The sequence below is a fragment of the Dendrobates tinctorius genome, unplaced genomic scaffold, assembly GCF_039654945.1.
Source record: "Dendrobates tinctorius isolate UK_male_01 unplaced genomic scaffold, ASM3965494v1 ptg000034l, whole genome shotgun sequence".
Taxonomy (NCBI): Eukaryota; Metazoa; Chordata; class Amphibia; order Anura; family Dendrobatidae; genus Dendrobates; species Dendrobates tinctorius.
In genome coordinates, this window is record NW_027361702.1 from 14,606,207 (window position 1) to 14,623,856 (window position 17,650).

A 17,650-nucleotide genomic window follows, 5' to 3' on the forward strand; every position below is an offset into this window, starting at 1 on the left:
CATCATTTCAGCAGCCAATCACAGCCATGCCAGTAGTTAACATGCCTACATGCCTAACAGGATATGCCCACACTTCTGAGGATCCCCATTGGCTGAATCAAATCGAGCGGGCTCCTAGCATTATGGGAACTTCCGATTCCGGTATTCGATATGAAAAAAGTATCGGAACTAAGTATCGGAATTCCGATACAGCTAATATCGGCCGATACCCGATACTTGCGGTATCGGAATGCTCAACACTACTGACAACACCTTTTCAATTCCTATGTTTCCTCCTTGTATAATAAAACTTATACTCCATTTCAAAAGAGCAACAATTGATTGGGAGTGCACACACCTGGTAAGTGTGAGTTACAAGTGGAGCAAGAGTGGAATCCCAAATAATAGTAGAGAAAATATCCACTGAACACTCAATTAATGCAAATTAACAGATTATTGAAGAAAATGGACAGCAATAATAAATTCATTATTGCTCCTTAGATATGACCATCGTGATGTTTCAATTTAGAAAACGTGTACAGCGCTCTATAAGATTTATCCATGTCCACAGTACCCTCAATCCAGCGACAGTTTGAAAAAGTTTTTCTAAATCAAAGCGTCGAGATGATCGCATTTAAGAGCTCTATTGCATTTATTATTGTTATGCATTTTCTTCAATAAACTGTTAATTTGTGTCAAAAGAGAATGTCAGACATGGTGGTGCTCAACTGTGCAGTAATACAGTCTTCAAAAATTATGAGAGTAGAACAAAAATGAGTGCACTCACCTCTGACACATTATCTTCTGCTTTTTTAATCCAAGGTCAAAATACAGAGTGAAGACACACAGACTGGACTACAGCTGTTTCGCATCTAATTAGACTTCATCTGGTCCTAAATGACCAATGAGTCAGATGGACCATAATTAGACACGAAATAACTGTAGCTCAATCTGGGTGCCTTCACCCTGTATTCCCACATGACGTTGGAATAAAAAAGCACAAAATAATGTGCCAGTGGTGACTGCCACTCATTTTTCTTCTATTCCTGTATTTAGTAATACTTATGCTTAAATCTAGAGCTGGTGCCGCTTCAGTGGTGTCAGCACTTGTTCCCCCAGTGATTGCATGACAATGTTGTCATGCTATCACTGTGTCCTCACTTCCTCCGGATATATGTGATAGGTCCGAAGGTGGAGAGAGTGAAGCCAGCTCTGATTGGCTCAGGGATTGCATGATATAACAATGCTGTGACGGCCGTCTGCAAATCTGGGCTGCAGTAGGAACAGCACCCCGAGTAACCCCGAGACCCTTAATCCCTATACAGGGATCTGGAATCGTAGCAAGGCCCAGGGGGTAGCTGTCTGGAGGAGCAGTGGACCAGAGCTGGACGGCCGCCAAGGGGTTAAAACTAAAATCCGTAATCATGGTCAGGAGGCAGGAGTCCGAGGCTGGAGGGCAACAGAGGTGCAAAATCAGCAGGCAGAAAAAGTGTCAAAAGTCCGGGCCAAGGTCAGTAAAACCAGAAGGGCAGCAAAGGTACAGAATCAGCAGGCAGCAGAAGGGTCAGGGATCCAAGCAAAGGTCAGCGTGAAAAATTTGGAAGAGAGGCAGAGGTACAAACACGGCAGGCAAAAGAATGGTCAGAAATCCAGGCTGAGGTCAGAGTTAACTATAGCAATTCACACAGTAGCACACAGGGGAACCAAGAATATATCCAGCGGCTTGAAAGACCAGTCCCAAGGTATTTGAGGGATCAGGTCATCCCTCACAGGTTCCCAGACAGATGATGTAATTAGGACCGCCCCCAGGACCAGGCCAGATGGTGATTCAGTAAGCCCTACATGACTGACAGAGAGGCGGAGCCTGTGCCCACCAGATGCCTGCACAGGAGCCTCTTCTCTGTCACCACCCTCATCCAGGGGCGAACCACGGCGCCTCCCAGTGGCCGAGGCAGGAATAGCCGTCCCCGAGTCCGACGGCGATGCGATGGTTCGGCGCCTCCTAGTGGCCGAGACCGGAACAGCAGGCCCCCAGTCTGGTGGCGACGTGTCAGTTCGGCGCCTCCTAGTGGCCGAGACCGGAACAGCAGGCCCCGAGTCTGGCGGCGACGTGTCAGTCCGGCGCCTCCTAGTGGCCGAAGCCGGAACAGCAGGCCCTGAGTCTGACAGCCACGTGACAAATGCCACAGGATCCCTGGAGAGCCAGTGCCAACACCACACAGAACTAGAGGTGAGTAAGATGTTATTATTTTACAAGGGGGAAACATAGGGATTCAGAAGGGGTTGTCCGAGTACTGAACAACTCCTTTAAGCTAACTAATATTAGCAACTTATAGATTACAATTGCAATGACGATTCTGATTATTTTCTCTATTATTTTCACAGGCACATATGGCTATATCATTTATGTACTGCAGTATCCTTTTTACTTTTAATTAAAACACCCTGGAAATAATTGAATTGATTGATCAGATTGTTCTACATGGAAATTTGGACTTTTGAGTCAAGGAAACTCTAAATATATATATACATATAAATATACAGTACATAAGTATATATTTTCTAGAAAATCACGTTGAGACAGTAAACCTGTGCGATCACAGTGTTCCCGGGACTTTTCCAGCATCACGCTGTCAGCATTTAAAATTCTGCCTTCTTATTGTATATCATATTGCAGAGATAATTTTGCAGACACCAGAGCTGTAATTCTGTCTTTGCAGATGTAAGCATTTTTTTTATAATTGTATTTTTGCAGTGTTTGACAAAACCAAACAAATAAAATGCTATATTCACACACAGTTTTGTCTGATGGAAATAACAGCACACTCCTCCATTTGGGTCATGTATAACCCAAAAAGTTAAAGCTTTGTTATGGGAGAAATAGATACATTCATTACAAGTCTACAAGATCAATAATCGTAACTCAATCTCCTGAAGATAATCAGCAAGCAACTTTGTGGGTTCCAGAGGCTTAGCGAGGGGGTTTCATAGTACTGAGGTTGAAAGAAGACATAAGTCCATCAAGTATAACCTACAACTTTACATATTGATCCAGAGGAAAGCAGAAACCCTTTGACACAGATGCTAATTACCCCATATTAGGTGAAAAATTAATTCCTGACTTCAAATGTGGCAATCAGACAAGTTTCCTTTATCAGTCCCATTGCAGAATCTAGTGCTGATGATCTGTAATATAGTTTTCAATAATGGATTCCAGGCATCCATGTACTCTTGTAGTGAATCAACCATTACATCATCATATGGCAGAGAGTTTCATAATCTTAATGCTTTTACTGTAAGGAATCTCTACCTGTGATGATGATTAAACCTCTCCTCTAGACGTAGAGGATGCCCCCTTGTCCCTATCACAGGACTTGGTGTACAAAGATCTTTAAAAAGATTTTTGTCCTATCTCGTCATATATTTTTACATTGTAATAAGATCGCCCCTAATCCTTTGTTTTTCCAAATTGAATAAGCCCAAGTGTGATAATCCTTCTGCAATTCACTCATTTGCTTAATAACCTTAGTCGCTCTTCTCAGCAAACTCTTTACTTCAGTGATGTCCTTCTTATACACTGGAGCCCAAAATTGTTCCCAGTATTCTAAGTGTGGCCGCACTAGTGACTTGTATAGAAGGAAAACTAGCATATATACTTGTGTATAAGCCGACCCGAGTATAAGCCAACCCTCCTAATTTTGCCACAAAAAAACTGGGAAAACTTATTGAATCGCGTATAAGCCTAAGGTGGAAAATGCAGCAGATACTGGTAAATTTCAAAAATAAAAATAGATAACAATAAAAGTAAAATTAATTGAGATATCAGTAGGTTAAATGTTTTTGAATATCCATATTGAATCAGGAGCCCCATATAATGCTCCAAACAGTTCATGATGGCCCCATAAGATGCTCCATATAAAATACACCCCATATAATGCTGCACAAAGGTTTATAATGGCCACATAAGATGCTCCATAGATTATGCCCCCATAAGATGATCCATAGATTATGCCCCCATAAGATGCTCCATAGATTATGCCCCCATAAGATGCTGCATAGACTATGCCCCCATAATTTGTCCATAAGATGCTCCATAGATTATGCCCGCATAAGATGCTCCATAGATTATGCCCCCATATGATGCTCCATAGATTATGCCCCCATTAAATGCTCCATAGATTATGCCCCATAAGATGTTCCATAGATTATGCCCACAAAAGATGCTCCATATATTATGCCCCCATAAACTGCCCCATAAGATGCTCCATAGATTATGCCCCCATATGCTGCCCCCATGAGATGCTCCATAGAATAGCTCCCATATGCTGCCCCATAAGATGCTCCATAGAATAGCCCCCATATGCTGCCCCATAAGATGTTCCATAGAATATGCCCCATATGCTGCTGCTGCAAATAAAAAAATGACATACTCACCTCTTGTCCCTGGGGGCCAGGTGCCGGGTCCTGAGCAGGCGGAGACACCGGCGCGCTATGGGGGCCAGGTGCCTGTGTTGCCGCTGGCTCAGGACCCGGCATTTGCGATATTCACCTGTCCCAGGTCTTGTAATGTATCCCATAATTGTATTTACCTTGGCAGCAGCTGCCTGGCACTGGTCACTAAAATTTAGTTTGGCATTTACCCCTACACCCAAGTCTTTTTCAGTGACAGTTTTATCCAGTGTTTTATCATTAAGTACATAATTATTAGTGATAAACAAGCGTGCTTGGATAGGGTCTTATCCAAGCACACTTATGTCCTAATAGAGTATCTTTAGCGTGCTCAAATATTATGCCCGAGTTGCCATGGCTGTTCAACAGCTACTACACATGTACACGTGGAATGTATGTGTGAGTGTAGGTCAGGGCAGTAGGGCGGTAGTCATGACTGAAAATATTTTCTTTAGCACACCTTGGCCTCCCAACACATATAAAGACAGTCCATCACTCTGCATACCTGTGGCTCCATCACTAAGTTGCTGGAATCTCCTTCTGTCCAGTTTCGCACAAAATGAGACACAAACTTTCAAATAAACAACTTTACTGATCTTCTCACACTGCACATCCATGTTTGGTACAGCATCAACATCAGAATCCACACAAGGCAACTCTTCCTCTTTCCCTGTCCTTCTCGCTCTGTCACTTAGCACGTTCCCAGGTCGGACTGTATCTTTTGGTTCCTCAGCATCCTCCCTGTCAAGAATTACTTAGTTCGGGAGTTCCTTCAGCCATTTTGCCCCAGTTCTGAGGGCATCAGCCCATGCAATAAGCTGGTACGTGATGAGCGACCTTCCAGCAATGTTGTGAATTCCCTTGTAGCTAAAGTTTCCTTACTGCTGCACTGCTACCACTGCTGTCACTGCTGTTTTTACACTTTCCCTAATAACAGGTACACCAAATAGCAAATATATACATTACATTAATTACAACAGTATCAACACAAAGGAAGAGAGTGGGGTACTACACGGTCCCAGTACACCCTTTATATATGTATTGCATGTTTGCTAGGCAATCCCTTCATATGTTGTGGCTGTTGAAAAGCCGCAAGACATGAAGACACGGCAACTCGAGCATAGTATTTGAGCACCCTGAAGTTAGTCTATTAGGACATGAGCATGCTCGGATAAGCACGCTCGTTCATCCCCAATAATTATACTTTTTTTTTCTCTGCCCAAGTGCATAACCTTACATTTATCTAAGTTAAACTTAATTTGCCATTTCTCAGCCCAATCCTCCAGTTTCCAAAAACTAATTGTAATCTTAATTATCTTCCTTTGTGCTGATTATTTTGAAGAGCTAAGTATCATTTGGAAATATTGAAATTCTACACCATATGCCCCCTAAAGGGTCATTAATAAATATGTTAAAAAGATAAAAAGAAGGGGGCCCAATACTGACCCCTGGTGAACCCCACTGTTTACTGTCAACCAATCAGAATATGTTCCATTAATAACCACCCTCTGTTTTTTATCACTGAGCCAGTTTTTCACTTATTTACACATTTTCCCCTAGTCCTGTTGCTCTCATTTTATGTATCAACTTTTAATATGGCACCCTGTTGATTTAGAAAATTCAAATATACAACATTCAAATACATATACTGGTTTAAGGTGGAACACACTTCCTCATGGATGCTTATCAAATTAGCGAAGAAGAAAGCATTAATTACATTGGCTTTTCCCTCATCCTTTTCCACCATTTCCACCATTTCTCTCATAATATATTTGAGTAGGCCAACATTATATTTTGAAATTGGTCAGCATGTTTCAGTTTTTCGTTTTTAATAAATTTGCAAACATTTCTACATTTCTGTTTTTTTTCAGTCAAGATGGGGTGCAGAGTGTACATGAAAGAGAAAAAAAAATGAACTTTTTTCAATTTATCAAATGGCTGCAATGAAACAAAGAAAGAAAAATTTAAAGGGGTCTGAATACTTTCCGTATCCACTGTAGATTGGACTGTTTTTGGAGCACTCAGCAAAGTGGTCACTATTTCTTCTCTCACCATGCTAATTCCAGAGATATTTTCTACTGTTTGCAGCTCCCATCTTTTTCTGTTTCTGTGCAAATCCATTTATAAAAAAATTGGTTCTTAAGAGAGATTTCTGGAAATAACACAGTTTTTTCAGACTGAACATCCCAGACGGCAATAGAAAAGAGCAATTAGAAGAACCGCCTGATTGCGAATGCAAAATAGTTGTATCCTTGTCTGAGGATGTCTTGGGTCATCTGTCTTTTCTTACTTTTTTATTTACTTTCCTGTTTAACTGGTAATCTTTACCTCTCTTCTCCAGAGGGCAGTGCATGAAACACTTTTCATCAGTATAGTTGTTTTTTTAACTCTAAAAGCAATGTCTTTCCCATGTTGCTTTTACAAATACCAAAAACTGCCCTCAAAGTTATCCAACCATGGAGAACGTATGTAGGTAACAGCAGGTTCGCAGGATGCAGTGATGAGACGCGAGACTGGTTGAACTTTGAAAAGCAAACTTTTATAATTTGAAGCCGCTAGGGCTATACTAAGCAACCAAAAAGGGATAACAACAGTTGTCCTCGCAGGGACTCAGGACAATCAAACACTATTTGAAAAGAACACAACTAACACGGCCGAGGCCGGTTACTATGGGGCCACGGTATGGCCGTCTACGGGTCCTTATACTCTATAATGTCACTTATCCGTCCTGACGTCCCTTGGCATCTCTGTGGAAGCTGCGTTGCTGGGGAAGCTGCTTTGGCATCTTTGAGGAGGCTGCTGTGGCGTCTTTGATGAGGCTGCTGTGGCGTCTTTGATGAGGCTGCCTTGGCATCGCAGTCGCTGGGCCCAGCTGCTGAAGATTTGGAGTAGTCTTCGGGCGTTCCAGCGCCCAGGAGGAGTTGGGGAACAACAGGCCCTAGTGGAGTCCTGAGATGAAGTAACCCCCTGTTGTAACAGCGGGGTTGCGCTTGTTAGCGAGTTCAATGGGACTCCTGTCTCAAAGCAGGGTTGTGTCGCAGGGCTCAAGAGTGGCGGTTTACTGGCCATGCGCACAGCCTGGGGCTGTGTGCAGAGTGTCTCTGTTGACGAGGAACAGGCCCCAACTGCCGACTGCAGCGGGGTGAAGGCGGCTGTGAGCGGTGATAGACAGGCCGCAACCACTGGCTGAAGTGAAACGGCAGCGTCCCTGGGTGGCAGCAGGCAGGCCGCAACCACGGGCTGAAGGGGGATGGCAGCAGCTGGGAGAGGGAGCCGACAGGCTGCGGAGGGCTCGAGCTCTGCGGTAGCGGCCGAGGATGACCAGGGGCAGATCGTAACCCGGGATTGGGATGAAAAGGCAGTCCCCTGTTGGTAAGCTCGGTGCCTCCTTCCTAAGGGCCACTGCGTATCTACCCTCTGCTGCTGGTCTCTTCTCTGAACTGTCAGTGTCCTTCCCGTTCTCTCACACCCCCTTCCGTCTCCTGCTCCGTGTCTGACGTATCACCGACTGACTCTTCTGCACGCTCCCTGTTTCTTTTATACTCGCCCCTCCCCTTGCTGTCCTGTCACTCTCAACAGTCCACTCTCCTCCTCTGTTGCGCGGGTACTGTTTCCTTAGGAACTCAGATAGTGGTCCCCTTGGTTCCAGCCCGGACACTCTGTGTGGGTCCTCCTCCCTACACGTATGCATAGGATTTCTATGTTGACTCTGTTTTTTGTAGTTGTAGTCTGGTTTCCATCCATATCTCAAATATATACTGATGGCCCTTTGAGACAGGCATTGTACAGCTCGGTGGCATATGTTGGTGCTATGTAAATCAATAAAGAACAATATATAGCCGATATTTTTTCACTGGAAGAACAAATTTTATCCACTTTCTGGGAATCTTGTAGGCAAAATTTTAACAAAATTTAGCTAGGGTAGCTTCACAATTGTGAAAACATTGAAATTAAAGTATACTGCTTTTGATATGATGAACAACAAGCGTTAGTCATTGATACCTTCAGTTTTAGCTTGATGCTTTCCCTAGTCCTGCAAATCAAGGAACGCCTGGAAAACCAAATTTTGGTTAAATGGAAAATTGGCTTGTGATGACATATTACGGACAAACCAAACACATTCTTGATAAAAAATAACATATGATTTATTGAACTAGGATTACAATTTGTTTTTTTAGTAGGAAACATCCAACTTCCATATGCGGTAATTTTTTTATTGTCTGCCAATGCTAATGACTAAGAAGAGTCTCATCTGGCATATAGTAACAGTGGTTCAAGCCAAATATTATTGGATTCTGATCAAACAGGCTGAGTTTTGATTCCATACTCAAACCTCAAGATGTCCTTAAAATTAAGCACGCAAGAAAAACAACTATTTATAGTCTCTTGGTTAGAGCAGCCATTATAATTAATGCTATCCCGTGCTATAAAGTGATCGGCTTGTGTTTGTAGATCTACTGCGTAAACGCATAAAAAAATGTGAAAAGTATAAAATATCAAAGATGAGAGAATGTGCAATGATTAGAAAATGTAGCGGTAATGACAATTCCTACATTTCTCTCCTTTCTTCTAACAGGACTCCAGAAAATGGAGCAAGAATGAGAGGGGAGAAGCAGAGGGAGAAGCATGAGCTGGCGTCTAGTCAAGTTGCTCTCCTTCCTGTTTATTTGGGAGCAGATCGCTGTGCAGGAATCATTCCAATCCCAAGAACATGTCTCCAAAGAGTTTGCCTGGCTCATCTCTGATCGGGGTCCATTTCACCATTCTAAGAGTTACCTGTCCTTTGTGGAGAGGCATCGACAGGGCTACTCAACGAGATACAAGATTTACAGGTTAAAATCTGTCTATGTAATACCATGCCATACATCATTCTATACATCTGATTATATGTAAAGTGTACTATCCTACCTTTTGCATAGACACACTAATTCTGTAGAGTAAATTTAAGATGACATATTTTTAATTTTGTTGGTAAATTGGTAATACTTTAAGGTTTTATCTCAGAATTGCTTTTTTTAATAACTATGAGCTTTAAAAGTAACAGGAAGGTAGTTGATAACCATCTGCCTGTTCTATCTGGCGCCGCCTCAGACAGGTCATTGACCACTCCTGCCAACAATTCAGCTTCTCAACGTTAACAGATCAGTTCTTTTTCTTTGGGACTGCTCTTTCGATGGTGTGTGACTGCCAACATCATACTGATCGACAGCCGGCTCCCCGCAATTATGCAGCAGGGAGTCAGCTATCAATCAGGAAGATGTTGGCAGTGGCATGTTGTCTACTGACCAGAGCAGAAAAGAATCTACTGCTTTGTTGATGTGACTTCAGCAGAAGCCGCTGAATCGACGGCAGGAGCCGTCTGTGACCTCTGTGGCAGCAGAGATCAGTTCCGAACAGTTGCCTGTTAGTTTTTAGGCCCACATTGTAAAAAAAAAAGGTCTTGGATTAATCTTTTACGAGTATCGCATCTTAACTGCTCATACCTTTTGATATACTTCATATGAAGGCAAACTGTTAGGAAATTCGCACATGCTAATGATTGTTTGGATAGTGCAGTCAGTCTGTGTGGGTTAATAAATACCTTGTCAATAAAATGGGCCACTGATGAAAGAAAACAAGGTATGAAGTGATACTTCTAATCAACACAGGGGTCAGATAGTATCTTTACATTTTCATATGAGTCTGGGAGGCCTTATTATGACTGACAAATAAATAGTAATTAGAGATGGGAGAAATGATTCTCAGGACTTCGGTCCATCAGCCAGTACAGTAATCTGTGACTGCCGGATGGGAGACCTGCGAATCTCCTTACCTCCTGGCATTCCCAGCTCTTGTTTTGGTTAGCTGGAATGGTGTGATGTCATCATTGTGGCATCATACCAGCCCAGCTAATTATTTTATACCTTGAGAAAGACTCCAAACTGGTTCTGAAACGCGTTATTTGATAAAAATGTTCATTTCATACCATTAAATAAGTGTAGCCCAGGTACTATGATCTATCCACTAAAGTGACCAGACTAGTCCTGGTTCATTTGTGGAGTTCCATAAACCAATAAAATTTTTATTGAACTGAGTAAAGCTCTGAAAGGTCAAAGGAGCAGCTTAAAAACATCACAGTACCTGTCAGGTTCCCTTAATATCAAATGTAAAAAAGGATGTGAACAGCTGTAAATTAGTAGAGTTAATTTGGCATACTAAACCACAATGATATTGGCAGAATAAGTCCCTTATGCCATCCAGGAATGTTCCCAAAATTGACAAAAATGCATATAACGTCAGCCCCAATTTGATTTAGGACAGCCTCAAATTTTTCCAGGATTGTTTCCTAATAACTGGGACAATACCACTAACTACAGTACTGTTACCAACTATTATATGAACTGTATTGTATGGGAAGAAGGCAGTGGGAAAAGATGATTTCACTATTGTTTTTTATTTTCGCCCCGTATAATGCATCAATAAATGCCCTAAAATGGTGACACCCCCCAATTTGAAATATAAATATATAGAGAAATGCTCAAATAATAAAATAAGAGAATCCTCTTGTAAAAGTAAGTTCCGATGGTAACATGCTGTCAGTAAAGGCCTCCATACATATTATATAGCTGTCAGTCAAATTACTGTCTCACTTAAAGCTGTCTTTCTCAACTCTCCCATACACAGGAACAGTAGGCTCAAGTGAGCGCTCCTTTGTTCCCTGTGTGAGGGCTGCTGCCAGATTTCCTCATCTTACTTGAGTAATATAGGATCAAATGATGAAATTCATCACTCCGGATCTTTCTCTCCCCAACATCACCTGTCAGGGAAGGGTCAGTAGGTCATTATACACAAAAAAATTGTGGACTCTCCTGCCAATATCTTATGTACATAGGGGTCTTAAAAGGAACCTGTCACCAGGTTTTCCCCATATAAAGTAGGATCACCACCATTAGGTCAATTTTTACAGCATACTGGAATAGCTTTTATTATACTCAGACAGGGAGGTCCAGTCCAATGGGCATCTCTGGTCTTGATCAGGCGCCTCCTCTCCTCTTGCGATAGCTGTCCTTTCACTCTTCATGTGGATGACGCATCCTACATCATCCACACAGTGTCCTCCATCGCGCTCCCACACAGGTGCACTTCTCTCTGCCCTGCCGAGGGCAGAGCAAAGTATTGTAGTGCGCATGCTCCGGCTTTACTTCCGGGTCATCAGTGCTCTTGGCCTTTTAACAGTGTTATGCGCCCTATAGTACTTTGCCCTGCAGAGAAAAGTGCGCCTGCACAGGAGCACGATGGGAACACTTTGTGGATGATGTAGGACGTGTCATCCATATGAAGCAGGGAAGGAGGATGGTAAACGCAAAAATAGAGGATGCGCTGGATCCAAACCAGAGATGCCCATCATACCGTATCAAACTGTGGGTGAGTTTAATATAAGCTATTTTTTGGGGATCTCCAGACTGAATTGGGGACTTTTTTTTGCACCATTCCAGTATGCTGTAAAAAAAGTTCCTAATGTGATGGCTCTACTTTATATGAGAAAACTCTGGTGGCAGGTTTTAAGACTTAATTTGCTGAGGAGATAGGAAGTAATTTCAATAATTAATTAAGTTTTCATTTTAGGATGTTAATTATTATTATATTATAAACTGTTCAAGAATGCGATTTACTGAGCAATGATTTAGAGTCAGCGATGACAAGTCCCATTACTCCTGGCAATAGGTGGAGAGTCACATGTGGTAATATCGTTTATTGATATGCAACCGGTTAATCGTAATCATAGAAGATCCGTAAAGAAAGCCACTAAGAGATGTAGTTGGGATGTAATCAGAACTGTGCGGCCTTTCTGTCTGACAGTGCAGCTGTTATAGGAAAGCATAGAGGTATAATTAAATATCTGCAGGAAAACACAGAAATTGAAAAACTCATGGAGCTGGATAGGCTCATCATGTTGCTCACTTGACTGTAAAAGATAAAGCTAAAGTTGTGTCGTTTGGTTCAAAAGATTTTGTAATAGACACAGACGAGGATTTTCAGAAACTTGCCAAGCAGAAAGTATTATGCATCCTTTACATTAGAACAATTCTTTTTCATATGGATGAACTTAAATATTTTTCATTATGATGCAAACAAAGTTTCACAACAGCAAAAGTAGAAAAACATATATCTTGTAGGCCTTATTTTTCACATGACATTCTTCCATGAGCTGTCACTTCTGATGTTCTCTTCCATGAAGATGATGTGACTCGTAAGCTGCATCCAGCTATAATGCAACTGATAAAACTATGACTGGTTTGCATGTTCAAAGCAGATCTGTCACACTGAACATGTCTCCCGAAGTGTAGGACGAGCAGCAGGAGCTAAACAGATGTACAGGATACATTCAGTAGAGTTGTCACCAAAGGATCTACTGCAAAATCATTTTCTACCAATTTTTAGATGTCAAACTATGAGGTTTATTGCATTATCTGTTAAGAAAGGAATATTTTTCATACAAAGATTGTCCTTTGAAAGAATTTTGATTCAGGAAATCCATCTTCAAATATCATAATGGGGGATAATGGTCTCTTGCTTGGGACTTTCATCAATTAGGAGAATCAGCAAGCAGCTGCAAAGCTCCAGAAAAATAGACTCATTGCGTGCATTACATTGATACATTTCACAAATTTCATTGGCATCTGTACAAATTGTCTCTTCAGGGAGGAAGAGGATTTGAACTCTAGAGCCATCTATTAAAAGTAGCAATCCTAAAAGTCAATATTGACTCTTTAATGAGCCTTGCCACATAGCTTTAAAAGCCAAATCAAAATCTCAATTTGCAGATACGTGTTTTGGGGTATTTGCCCCTCTTCAGTTCAAAGCAAGAGATCTGATATGGCTGTATGAGAGGCCTCTGACTGCGGTCTCATGAGTACAATTTCTTCTAGTTGAGAATTACATTTCTGACATTCTAGGGTAAGGAGGCTTATAAGACATGAAATGATCTTCTGGGAAATTAAATATGCAAATAATTTTTTCAGAGAAGAATGGGACTAAAACTCTAGTGTCACCTATTAAAAGTAGAAATTCTAACAATCAATAATGAACCTTTAATGAGCCTTGCCACATGACTTTAAATGCCAAATCAAAATCTCAATTTGCAGACACGTGTTTTGGGGTATTTGCCCCTCTTGAATGCAAAGCAAGAAATATGAATTGGCTGTATGAGAGGCCTCTGACTGTGGTCTAAGGGGTAACATTTCTCCTTATTGAGAATTACATTCCTGACATTCCAGGGTAAGGAGGCTTATAAGCCATGCAATGCTCTTCTGATAAATTAAATATGCAAATAATCTCTTCAGAGAGAAAGGGGATTAAAACTCTAGTGTCACCTATTAAAGTAGAAATCCTAACAGTCAATATCAAACATTTAATGAGCCTTGCAACATGGCTTTAAAAGGAAAAGCAAAATCTCAATTAGCTGACATGTGTTTTGGGGTATTTGCCCCTCTTCAGTGCAAAGCAAGAGGTCTGATTTGGCTGTATGAGAGGCCCCTGACTGGGACCAAAGGGCTAACATTTCTCCTTGTTGATAATAACATTCCTGATATGCCAGGGTAAGGAGGGTTATAAGCCATGTAATGCTCTTCTGGGAAATTAAATATGCAAATAATCTCTTCAGAGGGAAAGGGAACTAAAAAACTAGTGTCACCTATTCAAAGTAGAAATCCCAACAGTCAATATTGACTCTTTAATGAGCCTCGTCACAAGGCTACGCAAGATTTGGACAAAAGCCACGCAATAATCTCAATTTGAAGACACGTGTTTTCAAGCATTTGACTTTTAGGATTGCAATTTTCAGTAGAAGACACTAGAGTTCAAGTCTTCTTATTCTCTGAAGAGGTAATTTGCATATTTAGTTTCCCAGACGAGCATTACGGGGCCTAAAAGTCTCCTTACCCTAGCATGTCAGGCATGTCACTCTTCACAAAGAGAAATGATACCCCTTAGGTTGGGATCTGTGTAATTGCTCCTTAGACACTGGCTCCTGGGTCCCCTCGAAAGTCACACCTGAATGCAGGAGGTCACTGTAGCTGGAACCCTCCAAGCAAAAAGTGATTATAAAAAAGTTGACAGCCCATTTAAATTATGTAATAAATTGGGAATTTTTTATGAGGACACATAAGAGCTTATGAAGGTAATGTCCCTTTTAAGATAAATAATGATTAAAGTGCCAGTTTAGGTAACTTTTCAGAATAAGCTGTCATCTATGTGCTTGGATAATAAGACTATATGCTACTTGTATCTGGCATTTCCCACCAATTTGCCTTTTGCAGGCTCTGTTTACAATTCCCAGTTCTCTCTGAACTTGTGGGTGGAGATTAGCTGCTATTGTGTCTGATGTACAAAGCACACAGAGAGATGGATTCTAGTGCACAGACAGAAGCAACAGCTGCATGGAGGGCATTATGAAGCTGTACTGAGCAGTGCAACTGTGAATTCAGCACTGATTAAACTACTTGCTACAGAGGTTGAAGCAGGAAATTATTTCTCTGTATCAGTGCCTCTCCCTACTCTTCACTCATTCTCCCCACTCCAGAGAGTTTAAGAGGCTCTGAAACCTTACACCTCACTGTTTTTGCAGTCCATTTTGCTTTGACCAAGTCAGATATGAACTGTTTTTTTAGAGTAAATGGTCAGTTCAAGAGGTAGGGTATGTGAAATATAACTGGCTCATAAGTGGAGAAAAAAGCATATTTCGTGGATAACATATATTGCAAAATATCTTAAGGCTGTGTGCTCACGTTGCTTTTTTTATGCATTTCCGCCGCGTTTTTGCCGCAGCGGAAACGCTTAAAAAACGCCCTGTAAAAAATAGAATTAAAATAAAAAATAGTGATATACTCACCCTCTGATGGCCCCCGGAATCCTCCCGCCTCTCAGCCACGCTGCCAGCATCTTCCATTCCCAGGGATGCATTGCGCAAATCACCTGAGATGACGTCGCTGTCTTGCGAGCATGAGGTCACAAATGTCCTTCGTGCAAAGCATCCCTGGGAACGGAAGATACCGGGAGCGCCGCTAAGGACATAGGGGGCCGTCAGAAGGTGAGAATAACAATATATATATATATTTTTACATTCTATCTTTTACTATCGATACCGCATAGGCAGCATCAATAGTAAAAAGATGGTCACACCTGTCAAGCGCTATGCTTGAGAAGTGTGACCAACCTGTCAATCACTTTTCCAAGCGATGCTTCAAATTGCTTGGAAAGCGCAAGCATTCTTCAAGCTAAAAAATGCTTGCAAAACGCTTGTGTTTTGCGGGAAAATGCATGCGAATTTCGCATGCGTTATACCCGCCGCAGGGAGTTGCGGAAATGCTGCGGACATTTCCTGCAGCATTTCTGCAATGTGGGCACTTAGCCTAAATTTGCTTGCTCTGTTGATTTATGCAAACTTTGTTGAAACAACAGTATTTGTGCCCTGATCTGCTGAGTTTGTGTGATCAGGTAGTTCAGAGGTTAATCTGTGAAAGTTCGTGTTGGTCCAAAGTTTGGTTCGGGTACCAGAACTATACCCAAACTCGAACTTCAAGTCAAACCCCATTTAAATCAATTGGGACCCGAACTTCCTGTACTTCTACCTCTCTAATACTTACACCATTAAGGATTTTTTAATTAATAGGAAAGATTTTTTTGCCTATTTTCAGTTGTGCAAAATTTGGGCGTGTTAGATTATCTGAAAACACAGCGCATAATAAAATAAGATTTTCTACTCGAGTGCGTCTTTAATTTCTTTTAAACTTTTTCCAAGTCTAGTTGAAATTGCTGGGTACAGAAATTCCTTGTTTGCTTTTCTCCATATAGCAAGTCATCATTTTGATTTTCAACACTTTCCAGCACTTTGAAACTGAAAATAATTACCAGCCCACCTTCCTCTCCGGAAAGTAGGCCACCTTCTGATAAAAAAACACTTCCTCCTTAGAAGCTGGACCTACTGAGTGGCCTTTTTTAAGTTCTGCTCTTAAACAGATTAGCTTTTCAATTGTTGAACATAAATTTCAATTTATTCTCTCATAGACATTACTTTTTGAGGTCGCGATAGTACCTACATTGTTCTAATTCCAACGTGTTCATTTAAGCTTCGGCTGAGAAACGATCTATGGCGGACGTTATCAAAAAGCTTTTTGATTTGGAATTTTTTTTATCAAGCTGGATATACTTTTGTAAAAAGCATTTCTGTGTCAAATGAGGAGAGCACATTTCATAGTTTTGAAAGCAATTTAAACTAGGATTGCTAAATCACTGGTTATATAATCCATGAACTATAATTTCATAAAATATGAATTCTGTTCCAGTGAGAGACAAAATTGGCCATACCAGGTCACAACCATTGTGAGTTCTTCAATTTATTCAAATTTGACCAATGAATGTTCTAAATGCAAAAAACTGTCAGAACCCGATTTTTTTGTTTTCTAATAGACAAATATATCGAAAACACAAGTACAATTTGTAGTGAAAAGTACAATTTGTCCTCGCCACCACCAAAAAAAAGACAAACCCTAATTTGGCCAGGTTGTTGGGCACAAATTAAAAAAAGAAATATGGCTCTTTGAACGCAGTGAATAAAAAACAAACAAATTAAATACAAAGTTGTGTCCTAAAGGATTTTAACCAAATTATCAGGATCCTGTCAGCGCCGGCGGACTGCCGCGGCTGAACAGGGTAACTCACCCAGACTACGGGAGGACCCGGGGTCTGATACTGCAGGGAAAGTTCAGACAACAGGACCTGCGACAATGAAAGTAGTTAGCAGTACAAGGACCTATGATCATGTGACCACAGGGGGCGTGGCTTAGCATCCTACTGCAGGAGAGGGCTGTAGGGTTCAATTACAGGAATCCTGGAGTAAACGCTAGGGAAACTCAGGTCAGACAAACGGGGGTCATACACAGAGAGGGCGGCGTGGTACCAGAGGGACAAGCAGAGAATAGTCAAAACGTAAGCAATGAATCATACACAGAGATAGCAACACAGTACAAGGGAGGCAGTCATAGAGTAGTCAGGTCCAAGGAGTATAGTCATACATGGAGATAGTTGAGCAGTACTAAAGGAACAGGCAGAACTCGTAACCGGGACAGAACCGGATCAAAACTAAGCAAGCATAAAGTATCACAGTCACAAAGCACACTAGGGTCACACACTCGGCCAAGGGTCTGAGTATAAGTGACAAGGAGTGAACCCACAATGAGGCTAT

At 41.5% G+C, this 17,650-nt stretch overlaps 1 protein-coding gene across 2 annotated transcripts in view; it reads left to right on the forward strand.

The window, feature by feature from the left end:
- The window catches only part of BRINP1 (BMP/retinoic acid inducible neural specific 1), a 371,033-nt gene that overhangs the window by 143,504 nt on the left and 209,879 nt on the right, over nt 1-17,650 (forward strand). For both annotated transcript variants that reach the window (XM_073573121.1, XM_073573122.1), the window contains exon 2: nt 9,005-9,260. In XM_073573121.1, coding sequence (XP_073429222.1) covers nt 9,055-9,260 — 206 coding nt within the window. In that variant the 5' untranslated portion in view covers nt 9,005-9,054. The remainder of the gene's footprint in view (nt 1-9,004; nt 9,261-17,650) is intronic.